At 35.5% G+C, this 16,478-nt stretch overlaps 1 protein-coding gene across 1 annotated transcript in view; it reads left to right on the plus strand.

Moving 5' to 3' along the window:
* Window positions 1-848: 848 nt before the first annotated feature.
* Window positions 849-16,478, plus strand: part of NYAP2 (neuronal tyrosine-phosphorylated phosphoinositide-3-kinase adaptor 2) — a 286,916-nt gene continuing 271,286 nt past the window's right edge. The window contains exons 1-3 of the mRNA XM_023217531.2: window positions 849-1,397; window positions 1,711-2,193; window positions 9,980-10,217. Of these exons, the coding sequence (XP_023073299.2) occupies window positions 9,997-10,217 (221 nt within the window). The 5' untranslated portion in view covers window positions 849-1,397; window positions 1,711-2,193; window positions 9,980-9,996. The remainder of the gene's footprint in view (window positions 1,398-1,710; window positions 2,194-9,979; window positions 10,218-16,478) is intronic.

Genomic DNA, 16,478 nt, shown 5'->3' on the forward strand with positions numbered 1-16,478 from the left:
TAATGTAATGTGTTGATTTTCTTTTTCCTCAGGTACTTACAAGTAAAAGAAATATAATTTAAGAAAATTATAGCATAGTTCCAGGTGACATTTAAGAATTAGACAGGTGAACTTAAGTTTACTTTTGTGGTCTGTCAATGCATTAAAAACTAAATTTAGAAAACTATTTTCTAAGACATTGGTTATGAATATAGATGTTAAAAATAGGTCTTGGGAAAATCAACCTGCAATTGAAGGTCATTTACAGTGAGTTACTGAAAAATAATGTGAGGGGAAAAAATCAACTGGTCACTATCAAATAATAAGCACATCCCCTCCCATCAGTATTGCTTTTTTTTTTAGCCCATATCAATCAGAAATGTATTATATATTGTTCCTTTTATCATAGTGCAAAGTTAATAGATTATAACACGTACATTTTAGTTTTTACTGAGAAGGAGCAAGTATGATAAAAACTTTGAACTTAGTAAATACAAATACACACAAACACACTCCCATATATAAGTTGTGGTATATAACATGATATATATGTATATATTCAGTAGAGTATTAAGAACAGAATGAGGAAAGTCCTTGGGAAATATCAGAAATAGAATGACTTTAATTTTAACAACGAGTCTATAGGAATTAATGACATATGTGTCATAACTATTTTGCATCTTATTTTACTTAAAAAAATGTGCAGTCCGAGTGAGACCTTTGTTCCACACACGTGTGTACTGTGCATGTTCTTTCTAAGTGGGCTAGTTTTGTTCTCATGCCATGGGAGCAGGTGGCATGAAGCTGTTTTGATGAGGTTAAAAGGCTCCTCCCCTCTCTCCCCAAGCAGCAGCCTGAAGTACGTCAGCAGTAATTGTGTGCATGGCTCGGCTGTGCAGGGAGGGTGGAGGCAAAATTGATATCAAATAAAGGTATCAAACTGAGATCTAGATGTTCCATTTAAGTTGTTGCTCATTTTCGTTAGCCACACCAGGGGTGAAATGCTTATAACTTAAACATTCTCTGTAGTAAGAACGTTTGTTTTCAATGGATTTATATTTTTCCTCTCCATAAAGACTGAATTAGTGCTATAGTGAGTATAAATGAAGGGTATTTCTTTACCCTCTTTTCCTTGTATTATTTACTAATCAGACTTCAGCTCAGTTAGATAAAAGAGAGAGGTTCTGTTGCCTAGATGTGAGGCCTTTAATGAGGATGGGAGCCCCCAGGGAGCCGAAATCCAAACTAGAACGATGCCGCTTTCCGGTTTCTTGCAATTTCTTCAGTTGCTTCTTCTCCCTTTTCCAATGGGCCTAGTGAGCAGGAACTATCCAAGGTGCTAGAACGCTGGCAGCCTTGCCGTTCAATGCAGACGGATTGCAGAAACAGAGAAGAAAGATTACTGCTTATTTCAGAAGGTAGGTTCTTTGTTTCAGAATCCCTGATTAATCAGCAGCAGCTTCAACAGACTAAGGCAGCTGGAGAGGAGAGAGAGAAGCAGGAAGGGAGGGAGTCAGGGGCAGGGAGGGAGGGAGGGAGGGAGGGAGTGGAGAGAGAGAGAATGAGAGAGAGAGAGCTGGTTGTCACGGGGGAGGGACTATGCCACAAGCTGGGCTGCTCCAAACCTTCTGTATGTAAGTGGCAATGAGAAAGAGCATCTTTTTGGCTGAAAGGAGACATTTAGAAAGGATGTTTCTGATTTTTTGTTTTCATTTATTTTTGTCTTCGCAGAATATAATCAAATGAGGTACCTTAGTCAGCTTGGTGATTGCTTCGGGTCTTGTAATCATCTGTGTAGCAAAGTGGGTAAAATCATTCAATTTCTTCCCTGCTGGACCTGGAAGGAGAGGGGTTGTGTGTTCATCCCCACCCATTAGCTATGCCCTCTTTTCTCCGAATGTCGATTTAAGGAAGCAAGCACCTGTCTTCTGCCACTGCATCTTCCTAGCAAACTTTAAAGGCCATTTTATCTGATAGGAAGGACATCGAGAATGCTCTGATCTAGTGATGAAGAATCTCGGAGTCGACACTTTTCCCATCCTGACACAATGCACTTTAACTGAAGAAACACTGAGCTGAACTACAAGTCTATCTCTTATGGTGCTGGATTACTCCTACAGAACTGCCCTGAGATCAACCGTGAGAGAGGGCTCTGACAGACACAAGTCACCTTCTGGTTATTGCACTTAGCTCTCCCTGGGGACTTAAATTTTGGTATGTATCTCATTTTTCAGATTCTCTAAGCATGCTAATTGAATCCAGCACTAAATAGATCAAGCAATCTGGTGGTAAAATGGAATGGATTTTAGTTAGGGATACTTAATGCTGAAGTTTGCATGCCTTATTAGGTGGAGCAGAAATAAAGCCACAGTGAAGGCATCCAGGGCTTTAGTGAGCCTGAGGCTATTTTTACTCCCTTACCCACTTAGTTACATTACCATGGAAATGGTTAAACTAGATTTTCATTAGTAAAATAAGCCATGTTGAATTATTAACAGCATTGAAAATGTTTTCCAGGGTATTAATTGGCATTCAAGTTGTGCATGCTAGCTATTTATCCACTATTCCATACCATAAATATTTTACAACAGTCTCTTAGCACATTTGTGTCAGCAGTGAGAGCCCAATTTTACATTCTCAGGAAAAAAAGACAGACTAACCCCCAAAATTCAAAACTACCAGACAAACAGCAAAGCTGACACTGCTTCTTCCTGACTGATTACACACTTTGAGGAACATTTTTTAATACTATTCAATGTCAGAAAGATTTTGTTAGTCTCATCACAATAAATATTTTCTGTAAAACTTTAGGTGGACTTGTTTTACTTGGGACATGTTCTTATTTTGTTGGGGTGTCTCCATCCTAATTTTTCCAACTACTCAGCAATATTTTAAATACAAGACATGTGGGTATTTCATATCTGGAAAAACTGTTGCATAAAATAGTATTTTTCACTATCATTAGGAAATACTAAAGTTGTTTTGGTACCATATAATTTGATTTTTTTCTAAATATAGCCAAAAAATAATGAAATTCAAATGAAAAGGTTACATGATGTAGTTTTAGTCATTTAAACATCCAAGAATTTATAACCAAGTAGTGTGGAATAACAAATATAGAGAAAGAGTTAAAATTAAGTCTCTTCCTAATTCTTCACATTTTAGACAATGTTCCCATTTATTTTATATATTGTCAAGCAAGCACCAATTATACAAAGTAATGAGAAAATGTGGTCCACAAATGCAGAAATTATTTTGTTTTCCTATGGAAAGTGCAACATACATGAGCCAACTCAGCAAAGAAAGGGACTATGTGAAGGACACAGATAGTTTAGAGAATTAGTGGAAACAGACCAGAGAAAAATATTGCAACCGCACAAGGGACAGTGGAGAAGCCTGAAGACTTGAAACATCTGTCAAGTTTAGGAAGAGAAGTGTAAAAATCCTAGACACAAGAAGGTTGGCTATTGTTTAAAAAAATAAATAAATTATAGACTCCCAATTCAATTAGAGGGTTCCCACTCCAGCTCCAGTCAGCAATTTATTAGTCTGACTACATCTACTTTGCAAATAATGCCTTGTAAGCATCTGGAACCATTTGGCCCAAGCCTCCAAAAAGTATCTCAGCCACTGGCATTTTGTATGAGTCTCTAATATTAATGGAAATGTACAATCCCTTTACACCATGGGCATACAGCACCATGACAACCTGGAAGATGAGGGGGAGATACCAATTCATGATGCTACTGCACTAACACGATTTATGCCTATTTTACTGATTTTGGGAAGAGAGATCGTGGGGAAAAACTCACTGCAAAGTAATCTGCTTTCTGAGAAAAAAGCAATCAGTGTCTTTGTAGTCACTTTAGCAAGCTTTCTTGGTTGTAACTTCAACATTTCCCATTTTGGGCAGAACAGCTGCATTTTGATGACACTGAGAATGAGAAAATGAGTGTGACCATTTGTGGGGTAGGGAGTAGGATTTCAAGCATAATCAAAGTGAAATTATAGGAGTAACGCTTGACAAATTAAAGATTTTTATCAGAAAAAAAATTTGACATGGTTTACATGTGTTATGGGTTATAACCAGGCTAGCCTGATGATTTGGTCCTATGTGAAGTCAGCAAATTTTAAATATTAATTTGCATATGTATTTTACATATGTATCAGAAGCCTGATTATTTAAATACTTACATTTTCATACACAATGTGTTTTCAAATTGGTTTGAGTACATGCAAAACTTGTAAAAGATTTTTTTCTCCTGCTGAACAAAAACAACAAAAATTAGTCGAAATTGCCTTGGGAAACTTTTATTGGATCAATAATATGAGGAAACAAAAATAGGATTGTCTACCTCAAAGAAGATGCAATGATTGGAGTAGGAAGGAAACTCAAATCTTAGTAACTCAAATTCTAATAACTTCCTCACAGCATTGAGACAGGTGTGATTTAAAGAGCTCAGAAATATATAAAGGTGGAGACTAGAAAACTTTCCCCTCTGCAAATAAAATAAAAACACAAATGTGAAGTACAATAAAAGTAAAATATTTAGGTTTCAATTAGGATATTTATTCCATTCTATGTATTGTGTTCTTCTGGCTGGTCACAAGTAGCATTATAACAATGGTACAAAATAAACTACCTTATTATAGCTATAAGATTATCTTGTAGGATAAACTGTGGCCTAAAATTAAGGAAGCTTCTCATAGAGCTTCAGGTATTAGGATTAGGAATCCACTCTCTCCCAAGACAGAGCCTTTTCTCTCTCCACCACTTAGTATATGTGGCAAATAACCAAGTTAACGGAGTTGTCACAACTTTATATCTTGGAAAATAAAAGTTTCAGATTCTAGATAAATACCTTAATAAAAGATAAAAGGATCTGTGCCTATGAAGGCTACTGGACTAACTTACTCAGATGATACTAGTACCTATAAAGCTCTGCTTTTGGTAAATGGAGATAAATTGCCCATTGGAAGGCTCTACCTGACAAATCAGTGTACATGTCTATTCTAGCCAGTCCTTATAGCGCTAGAGTGCTTGATATAACAATGTATGAAATTATACTTATGAAGAAATTTGTTCTGAAGCAAAGGGAAGAGAAATGCTTAACCATGCATGAGAAGGAAGATGGCATGCCTAATATTTATCTTACTCTTTGTACACCATTGATTCAACAATATCTTATAATTAATCAAAAGCCCTCTATACCATGGGGAACTCAATCTTGATATTAGTTGGTGCCACAATAAATATCCTCTGGTAGATTGAGACCACACACAACTGATACCTTAATTTACAATGGGAATAGCCCACATAAATCTATAATCTTAGTTCAATTCTTTTGCATACACATCTTTCTCAAAAATGCTGCTTTTTTTAAGCTTCGGAACTAAGGGTCACGTAGTGTCTTAGCTTCTTGACTTCTCTGGATGGAAGCAGTAGCAGGAAACTACAGAAAAAAAATGAAGTATTTTTTAAATGTTTTAGTGTTTCTATGAATTCCATTTGGACATACCATACTTAGCTTATGCTCCACATGTGTATATAATGGGTAGTTTTATTTCAGTGGAAACAATTGTAAAGAAATGGAATGTTACCTTCAGCTCTAGGTTCAGCATTGGTAAAGTATAATGATGGCCTTGCACAAAAGAAAATAAGAAAATGGTTAACTCAATAAACAGTTACATGCTTAGCATTTAACTTATGGTAAGAATTCCATCAGTTTAATTTGGTGCAATTTAGCTGGGTGGAATGAAATTCCAAATTTTGAGAAGTGTCACAGTGTTACACAAAGTGATCTTTGTGAAGGGTGTGGTCAACATGATGAAAATAACAAAGTAAAAGAATAAAATAAAGTTGAGCAGTTAACCATACAGCTGTGTGAAAGCCAACATCTGTAACTTACATTAGAATGGCTATGATTCTAGATACAGTAATCTAAAAACTTAAACAAAAAGAGTCTTTTATGAATGCAGAATACCACAGTGGAGGAAAGGCAGAGAAAGGGAGGATGTGAAGGTATCTGTAGATTGTACAGGAAATCTGATTTCGGTCATTTTAGGTGCTTTCCCAGGAGGGTCCCTGACACAAATTTTAAATGTTGGCCACAAATTTCAAGGAATGCACACACAGCGTTGCACTACTTGTATCAATATTGTGCATTGCAAAGAGAATACATCTGTCTTCTAAATGAAGACCAAAGATGCTCGTTTTCAACCAATGTTCAGGGAGCAGGGAAGGGGCTAAAATATCTAATTTGTTTTGAGCAAAAATGGCAACAGACTCAATGAACTCAATTAAAGGGGATGAACTCAATTAAAAGGGATGCCTGTAGAAAAGCCAGAGTTCCACCTTAGTCTCACCCACTCTGTTGTCACAAATACCCCATGCACCAGTTAATGGTCGTTCAGTAAGTCAGACTCCCTTATTTACTGAGACAGAGCTAAAGATGCTACCTGGAGGAGAGAGGCCATTTGCCTCTTAACAAATAGGGTCTTCTAGGATGCCAACATAGGATTAGATGTTCGAGGCAAGCCTTTATAAAATTCTTGCATACCTTATTGTCATTTAAGGACCACAAATAAACTTGACTTAATATCCAACAGTCAAAATGCAGCCAACTTTTTGGTGGTTTACAACATACCTTATTCAATATCTACCTTAGGTGTAAATATAAATTTCCAAAAAACAAAGAGATTTATGGTTGTACCTGTCTGTGGGTTCTCACTGCTTTGAATTGGTAGCAGCTGTAATGAAATAGACAATGAGCATAAGGTTGTCTTTTCGCTAGTGAGGCCATGAATCTATTTACTCATAATTTAGTTGCCTGAGAAACACTTTCGGCTTGGAAGGGTGGAGATCTAGGGTTTGAGAGATGGGATGAGCTTCGTGGTCCATATGTCCCATTTTCTTTATTTTCTGGATGTGGACAATGGGGGACAATGGTTATGTGGAGCTGTCCATATATATTTGATTGGGGGAAGAATGTACGAACTCCTAACCTGGCGTCCATTTACAAATGCATGTTGAAGGAAGTTGCACTACAATAAACATTGTACTTACCTTTGTTTCAAAGTAAAATTACATTTATCAAGGGGTTATATTATTATTAAATATAATTCTAGCCATGTTTAAGAATTGGGAAACTAACAGTAATGTTAGTGACTATTAATAATGGTTAAATTTATGGAATTTGCATTTCTAACTCAATACTCACAACATGAGTCTATTCCAACCACTATTTTTTTTAATGTGGAAATGGTAGCTGAAAAACGTTAATTAACTTGTACGAAGTCTTAGAGCTAGAGGTGCCTTCACTGGGGTTTATAGGCCATTCTGCCAGCCTCCTTATCCATGCTCTTCAGGACAGCCTCACAGCCTCCTCAATATTACAAACTATTATACTTTTTACATGTGAACAAGTAAACAAAGAGATGTGATGTTTAAACGTTGATCGGGCCTGTGTTCATTTTCAGAGACTAAACACGATTGTCGAACAATGTTTCTTGCTCACCCTTAAAAATAGTGAAAATAAAATGTGTATGACCAACTAGTGAAGTCCACCTAAATCAACACTAGTCACAAGTAGTGCAATTATTTATTTATTTTGCTCTAACACTGCCATGAAGACATCTAGAGGGACACAATTCTGCCTTCATCAGGGCTGTTCATATCACGTGCTCAACAAATACTCGAATAAATGAATGGTCATGGAATTTAATACTTTTTTTAGAACTAGGTGGCAGGAGCATGTGTACAAACATTTATCCAATTTTCATTACTTTGAAGTTTTGCTAGATATGATGGTTCATTTTCATCTCAAAAAAATTGATCTCCATTTTGTTAAATGCATCTTTCTATAGTGTAAATATTTCATAATATTATTTAATATTTTCTCAGAACAAAAATAATTTAAATTCCAGCCAATTTGAAAGACTACTTAGGAAGATAATTAGTTTTCAGAGGTAAACAAGTAGCCCTACTGATATTTGGAATATATAAACTGTGTAGGAATCTCTGGTGTCATTTTGGTTGGAGGAAAACTTAAGGAAAAAAAAAAAAAAAAAACCTTTGGGTAATAATGCCTTATTCAATTGGGAAATATACAATTTTGCTAGAGGGCAGGAAGGAGTGATCATCATCCAGCCGGAGGCATTATCTCTAGAATTCTTGTAATCGTGACTTGGCTTGCTTAACTTGGGTAGAATTAATTGTCGTGAAGTTATGCTGCTCTTTTTTTATCCAGGCACTAGTAAGGACTAGTGCTTAAGTCCTTGGTAGAAGTGAATTCCTGACAATGGCAATGCTTTAGCTCTCTGAGAATCATTTTCTTGTATTTTTCCCCAAATTGCAATCATTTGTAGCATTAATTTGCTATGCTTAATGTCCTTCACATAAGCATCTAATCTGACATACTGATATTAAAATACAATTCAATTACACCAGATAGTTGGAATTAAAAGTCCATTTCATTTGCTAACCCATTACAGCTTAACATAAAACAAAACATACAAAAACTTAACATGAAAATGAAGAGTTAACAAACAACCTTATCTAGACTCTAGTTTCAATAATTTCTTAGATAGGAGAGAAAAATCCTTAAATTCAGCATGGGTTCCAAATCAAATATGGATTGACTGGCAGCTGAAATGCTAATAAAGTCTGATGAGAAGTAAAATTTCCATAGTTATTATCCAGGTTTTGGAACATGATTATACCTGTAAAAAAATCAGAATGAAAATTAAAAAATTTGTAATTGAAAAAGCGAAAGTCTGGGAGTTTTACATCAAAGAGTTGGGCTGATATTTTAAAAATATCTTTCTAAGTCTTTTAAAGAAAGTAAAACATGCAAGGGAATTAATAACTTTTGAATGGAGAATTTTTTCCCCCTTGTTAATTGACTTTGCTTTTGGTTTTTTAATCTGACTCAATTATACCAGTTTCTTATACCACAATTAATATGCAATTAGTACAGTAAGCCTTCCTTCCATCCATCTGTCCATCTACCCATCTAACCACACATATACACTTGACATTCCTATTGCTGCCAGTTCATACTTTTTAATGATAATATTAGCTAATAGTATTACATACTTACTATTGTTTAACTCTATTCTAAATTATTTACAGTCTTCACCTCTCCTAACCTTCACATCAGCAGGAGATAGGAGTTATTACTAGCATCATTTTACAGTTGAGAGTAATATATACTAATTGAAATTCCTATGCTTTTTTGTTTTGTTTTGATTAATTTTGGTTTCTCAGTAATCCTTTCTGAGGCTCAAGTTTTTAAAATTTCATGTAACAATGAGACAACAGTTGTCAATGCTTGAATTACCAGACTGGTCAGGATTAATGTGGTCCTAGTGATCTATGATATGTTAGTTGTAGTATGAAGACATTATGGAGGACCATTATGGAGAGGAATGAAGAGTTAAAAAGGATTCTTTTATAGAACAGTTATATTAGAAATGTGTTTTTCTTTTACTACTACTATATTTTGCATAAATAGTTCAGATTCATACATTTTAATTTCAAAAATTAAGGGAAGCACATATATGTACAAAAGTTCTTTCCAAATAATTACATCATTTTACCTGAAATTGAACAGAAAAGTCTTTATGGCAATCAGAAATACATGAAGCTTGGATCTTATATATCTTCTTTGTGTAGAAACATTTTAAGAAACAAAATTATTATTGTAATTATGCAAACCAAATGTTTAACTTTTCATACAGTATTTACACCTTCACATCATCTTATAGTTCAAGATGATGCTACTTTGCTAGTTTTGCTACTTTAAGAGAGGGTTTGCTACTCAGGTAGCACTTATTTAATATTTACTTCAAATATTCTGGTTGCAATTATTCTAGTGAGGTATTTTCTCCAATCAGATTTGGTCATAATCATTGGAGATTTGAGTTGTTAGGGATAATAAACAGCACCTTGCTTTTTTCCCCGCCCTGGATAAAAGTAAAATGTGTTCTCACCCTGCAGGCAGTGTTCCTCTTTACATGATATCCTCCAAGATGATGAGTTCTAATCCCGAGGAAGACCCTTTGGACACATTTCTCCAGTACATAGAGGATATGGGAATGAAGGCCTATGATGGCTTGGTTATTCAGAATGCATCAGATATTGCGCGAGAGAATGATCGCTTGAGAAATGAAACTAACCTAGCCTATTTGAAAGAGAAGAATGAAAAACGCCGAAGACAAGAAGAAGCAATAAAACGGTAAATATAAATAAAATTATTTCGAGTTTTGTGCACACAAGAAAGTCCATGAGGGCTGTTAAGGCTGTGATGTTGTCGCTTGGTCAGAAAAGGTCTTTCAGAGTCAGACTTGGCGAGCGTATATGAAAGTGAACCCTCAACTATAACAAAAACACCACCCACCCTGCCAATATCATCCTTAGTTAACAACAGTTATTTCCTTATGTGTGTGTGTGCATATGCAGCTGCAGACGGGATGGGGAAAAATTCAGTTTCCTCTGAACAAAAGCTTATGCTCAATAACCTCTTGGCAAAGGCGCAAGGGAAAACACAAACCCTTCAATAGCCCAAGTTTGATGAAAATCCCTACCTTTAATGGCCTTTGATTATAGTTCTTACCTTTAAATAGAGCTCATCTTCTTTCTAGATTATGGCCAAGGAACATCAATAATTATACTTATGTGAGCCTCTGAAGGCAGGTAGAATCCTCACGTTGTGCTCTCCCTACACAGAATTTTATGGCTGTTAAATTTCTTGTTTGGTACCAAGTGCCACAAGTTTGTTCAAACAGAATTACTTTTATGATGCAAAACCTACCAGCTACTAGCTGATGAGCCCCACAGGGTGGCCTTCCAAATTGAGGTTAAATTTCCTAGAGTGCTGACACCAGAAGAAGAATGCATATCTTTTGATTTTTTAAAAAGAATGTCACAACGTTTTCAGTTTGCATGTGTGTGTGTCTTCTGGTGGTACAGGCAGACACCTGTGTCAGATGGAATCCTGTTTCTTCAATAAAGTTCATTCACTAAGTGAAAAATCCAGAATATAGGGACTTAATCTATATCAATTAGCTTGATAACTGAATAATAATAATATGAAAGACATTTTGATGGTTAATTGGGAGATTTTTCATCTAATCAGGCGTTAATACTTTTGCTTATCATCTCTGTACGCTATGATATTTAAAAAACTAAAATATTATCTTAAAATGAATTTTTCATGCTTATAAAGAAGCTAGGTAAGATCACGCTACTCCAATAATTTAATTAAAAATAACTATATGGAGAGAGAGAGATGATTTGAAAGCAAAAAGCTAGAAATAGAAAGGAATGGTGTACAAGATTGTTTTAAAAGAGAACTCTTTTCTCCGGACTATTAAAATGAAAATATATTATCAGGTATAAAAATTGCATAATTGATCAACATTTTCACAATTGCATGTATTTATATTTAAAGTCAATTAATTTATTGTTGAGGACTATGTTATTTTGATTTCTAACCAATTTTAACTGGTATCACAATAATTTTCTAGAGTGTATAAATGCTGTCTTAGGACAATTTTTTCTTCTGTGAAGTATTTTTGAGGGACTTTTTTGTGTGTGAGCATTTAACTTTAGTTTTATGAGTCTGAGTTTTCTAAAATTCAAAATACAAAGGATGACCTACATGTTTTTGAAAGTAACTTCAAAACTCTAAAGTCTGAAGTTTGTAATCTTGGCATTAAAACTCAATAATAAATCCTTTTCTGTAAGCATATAAATAAAATTATTTTCTGGATCATTTTATTAGCTTTTACAGAACACCCAAAGTGTGCTTATCACTGTACTACTATCTTCTGTATTTCATTAACAAGCTTCAGTAGGTTTCTACTTAAAGATTCATAGTTATTAAGACAACAAAAATGGCTAATTTTTAGGTGGTTAACTGTCAAGTGTTCAAAAAGGGGCGTAACCTCAGAGGACTAAAGTCCAAGGGACTTAGGAACAGGCATTTAGGTAAATGGAGACACAGTAAAACCCTGTCATTACATGGTAAGTGAGGTCTAAGTAATCCATTTATGTGAACTTTGAGTTGATTCCTGCTAGTCTGATAAAGCAATATTTTTCAGAACTATGTTAATAGCATAAAAGTAAAGATAATTCAGATCACACATTGAATCGAAGAAGTCCCATATTATCTGGAGACATTCACGTCTACTCACCCCATAAGCAGAAGATAAAATTTTAGTCCTACTTGAGAATAGAGCAAAAGAGAGAAGTACATCATTTTGTTGTGTACTAACTGCTGAGAGATAATGTTGGTTTGCACTGGGATGGTAGCCGTAAAGGTGGTGTAAAATAATAAATTTATGGGCACTATTTGAATTTTCTGATTGATGAGATGCAGTAGTTGAGCAAGAGAGAAAAAAATTAATTAGAGGTGGCTCTCAGGTTTGTTCTGTTGTTTTTTTCTACTTTATTTTGTTTCTGCCTAGGCTAGCAGAAGGATGTTTCCATTTAATGCAATGGCAAAGACTAAAAGGGAAGCAAGTTTAGGGTAAGTGATGGCGGGACAGGAGCTCAGCTTTGGTATGATGATTTTATGAAGCCTTTTAAATATCCAAGTGGAGGTGATGGAGGCCGTTGAGTAAAGAATCTGGAAGCTACGGTAGAGTTCCAAGCCGAAGGTACAAATATGAGAGTTATAGTCTATAGATTTCACCATCATGAGCCGATATGAGGATAACTACGACTTAAATTTAAATAGAGATGATAAAAGAACCCAGGATTGCCCCCTGGAGGCACCTGATTGCTCATATGATAGGAACTGTGGAAGAATTCAGTAAGAACAGTTAGTGAGAGGGGAGAACCACAAAGGAGTATGATGCCTTAGAGTGAAGTGTCAAAAGCGATTAAAGAAGAGAGAGACATTTGGCTGATACATCAAATATGTTGAAGCCTGAGAACTGACCATTGCTTTTTACCACATTTGTATTATTAATAAGAACAATTTCATTGAAGGGCCAGGAACAAAGCCGAATAGGATTGTATTCACAAGAGAATGAAAATAAAGGATTTGAACAGAATCTAAATAATTATTTATAAATAACATACGTATTATTTATAAATAAGTATGTTATTTATAAATAGTATATATTTATAAATGATGTATTTATTATTTATAAATACATATATGTATAATATATGTATTATATATATTTATAAATGATGTATTTATTAATACATCATTTATAAATATATATTATATTATACTATAATAATATTATATTATCATTTATAACTGCATCTTCTGCCTCCCAGGTTCGAGCAATTCTCCTGCCTCAGCCTCCCGAGTAGCTGGGACTACAGGCATGCACCACATGCCCAGCTAATTTTTGTAATTTTACTAGAGATGAGGTTTTGCTATGTTGGCCAAGATGGTCTTAATCTCTTGACCTCACGATCCGCCTGCCTCAGCCTCCCAAAGTGCTGGGATTACAGGCGTGAGCCACCATACCCAACTTTTTTTTTTTTTAATAAAAATTTTGTTCCCGTAGGAAGGGAGAAAATTAGCATATTTAAAATGTGGGTGTGAATGATTACTGCAGAAGGAGAAATATTGATGACTTAGAGAAAGGGAGAAGTTGCTGTTAGAGAGTCCTTGAGTAGGTGGGAAGGGAAGCGTCTAGGACATTCTAGATGGAGCACAGACTGCTCAGCCCTGATAAGAGGACAGATGCCACGTTATGTGGATGAATATATCATGAATGAATGAAAGACTAAAAACTGGCATGAAAAGTTCCCAAACCTGGTTATCTAAAGTCAATACATAGATTTAAATCAGGAGCCAAATTATGGAGATAAAATTTGTGAAAAACCATCAGAGCAGCTGAGAATAACTAGTAGAAAAAGAAACAGAAAGGTGGAATTAAAGAACAATCCTTTCTCCCTGTTTCTCCAAAAGCTTCAGTGCAGTTAAAGCTGCCAAATGGAGAAGAGCTGGAGCCTTGGGTCTAGGACAAGCTCTAGTGGGAAAATAGTGGGCTAGGAAAGTAAACCAAGATGGAAATCTGTTCCATGCCTGTGCTGCGGAGGTACAGGGGAATTACTCCCATCAGGACACACTCAGACCTCACCTCAAAGACAATCACAGGTAGAGATTCAGATGGCAGCAGGAACCCTGACCAGGTGCACATATGGGAGACAGTCATTTGTGGGCCATGCCCCAAACCTGGTGAGGTCAATCATATCCCAAACATTATTTTATTACTGTCCTCACAGTAAGCACATGCGCTAGGATTTGAAAAATGTGTATGTGTCTTGCTAACTAGAATTTTCCTGTCTTTCCTACTTTCTCTCCCCCAACATGTTTTTCTAGAATTTTAATTTAAAATATGAATATCTCTGGAGGGGGCAGAATACTAGTAAAGTTTTCTAGTTGTTGCGATTTCTCAGGTGTCTTTCTTTTCCAAAATCAGGACCCATGTACAGTGTGAGGACAGAGATAGTATCTGGATAGGTAAGGGAGGAAGTTGGAGAGAGAAAAGTGAAACAGGCCAAACAAGTAATGATAGGACAGGATGAGGAGGCTAAAGTCTTTAACCTCCTTATGATAGACTGGCTGTGGAATCTCAAATGATCTAGTCTCAGTACTCACGGTAACGTCCACATTCAATTTTATTTCATTCACATGGTAACTGGATATCTCGGAGTTCTGACAATTTAAAAATAATAGCAGTCTTTCATTCTTTTCTCAAACTACAATTTTGGAATTGCTGCCACGTTCTTAATAAAAAAATGTGTTTTCAGTATTTTGAGAAAGTCCATAGCAAGTCGCTAGTCACACTGGCATTTTGGGATTCCAGGGATGGTGAAAGATACAGAGGACCAACATCTAAACCTAACACATGTTTTAATATTTTTAGCATGCAATTTACATTGAGTAGAGAGGATTCAATAAGGCATTAATAAACGTAGTCTAATTACTTAAAATTATGTAACATATCTGCTTGATGCCTTTTAAAACTATACTGCAGTTCAGTATATAGGATATACATGCTGAAAATCTAAAGATGGGGCATGTTTGTCCTTGAAAAGGCATTGACGATAATTCTCTGTGAAATATGCCAGTTGCAATTTCAGAAACGTGCAGACTGCCAAGGATTGCTTAAAAAATGGAAATAGGATTTCATATGATTGACCTTCTGGATCACATATGTGCTGAAATGCCTTTTGTGCTGATGCTGGGAAGCTTAAAACACTGAGCTCTTAGAAAAAGAATATCCTCATCACTTTCTCAGTGTTCTAAGTCACTTAGGCTTTCTGAGCCCAATTCCTTATTTTTAAGCTAACTTGAGCACCTTGTCACTATTAACTTTCTTGTACCTTCACTTCCATTTCTCCAATGGGGTTTTACTCAAAAGTCTGGCTGGGTGAAAAAATATCAAATAAAAAGCGATGCTCTTCGTGTTTTTCCTAACAGCTTCAAATAACATTTGGTGAAAAAGAGAAAAAGACTTAAAGGAAACAAGTTAATGGAGAATGAAAAATTATTTTAGTAGCTCATCTTTTCTGCTATTTTAAATCCTAATGGCTTTGTGCAGGCACTGTTAAATGAGATTTACTTTTTTTATGAAAAACCTTTAAGAAAACAAACACACAAAACCTATAGTTTCACACAAATGAGTTCCCTTGAGATGAGTTGCAAAATTCCAGTTTATCATGTGATTGAGAGAAAAGGTAAGAAATAGGAAGACTAGTTGTGTATTGAACCATTGACATGTTCAGGAACCAGCCAATGAGAAGAAGGCAAGTGACGGACTAGAACAGAGTCCAGCCACAAACATCCCTTAAGGCAGTACCTGGGTGTATCTGTGAACACCTTCCTGGGAGTTGACTATTTACAGGCCACCAAGTTTAGGCCGTCAAGTGACGATATCTCCTGAGAAGGACAGGCAATCCAAAGATAATCTGATATGCCAAATGCACAAAAAGTCCCTTTAAACAAAGTTTTCTTTCTGAACTCTGAAACTGGTTCTTGCACTGTCTCATTTTGCTATTAGCTATAGTATTTCAAAAACAGTATAGGAAACATCCTTTAAATTAAAAGCAACAAGAAAAGCTGTTCCTAGTACATGTCTTTCTGAGCATCATATCTCCCATAGGTAAGGGTAGGATTTCTTTTTTTCTAATCAAACAAATGCTACATTAGTTAAATTTTCCTAAACATTGTGAATCTGGAAGACAGCTCTCGACTTTAGCAAAGTGGTTCTGACACAAAGGACTACTTAGGCTGATTAGGAATGTCTCTGTTCCCTGTGGATGCCCTCAAGGGATCTATATGAGGTTATATTTCCTCTTTAAAAGTGACAGAAATGGAATTAGATTACTTACAGCTCCTTTAAAAAAATACATGCAATTGCATATTATTATATATACTTGAAAGCTATCTATATTTGAAACAGTCATTATTTCTGTTACTCAAAAAGAACCACTAAACATCCTTTGGACCATGAAGAAAAAT

Source organism: Piliocolobus tephrosceles, chromosome 11, assembly GCF_002776525.5.
Source record: "Piliocolobus tephrosceles isolate RC106 chromosome 11, ASM277652v3, whole genome shotgun sequence".
Classification (NCBI taxonomy): domain Eukaryota; kingdom Metazoa; phylum Chordata; class Mammalia; order Primates; family Cercopithecidae; genus Piliocolobus; species Piliocolobus tephrosceles.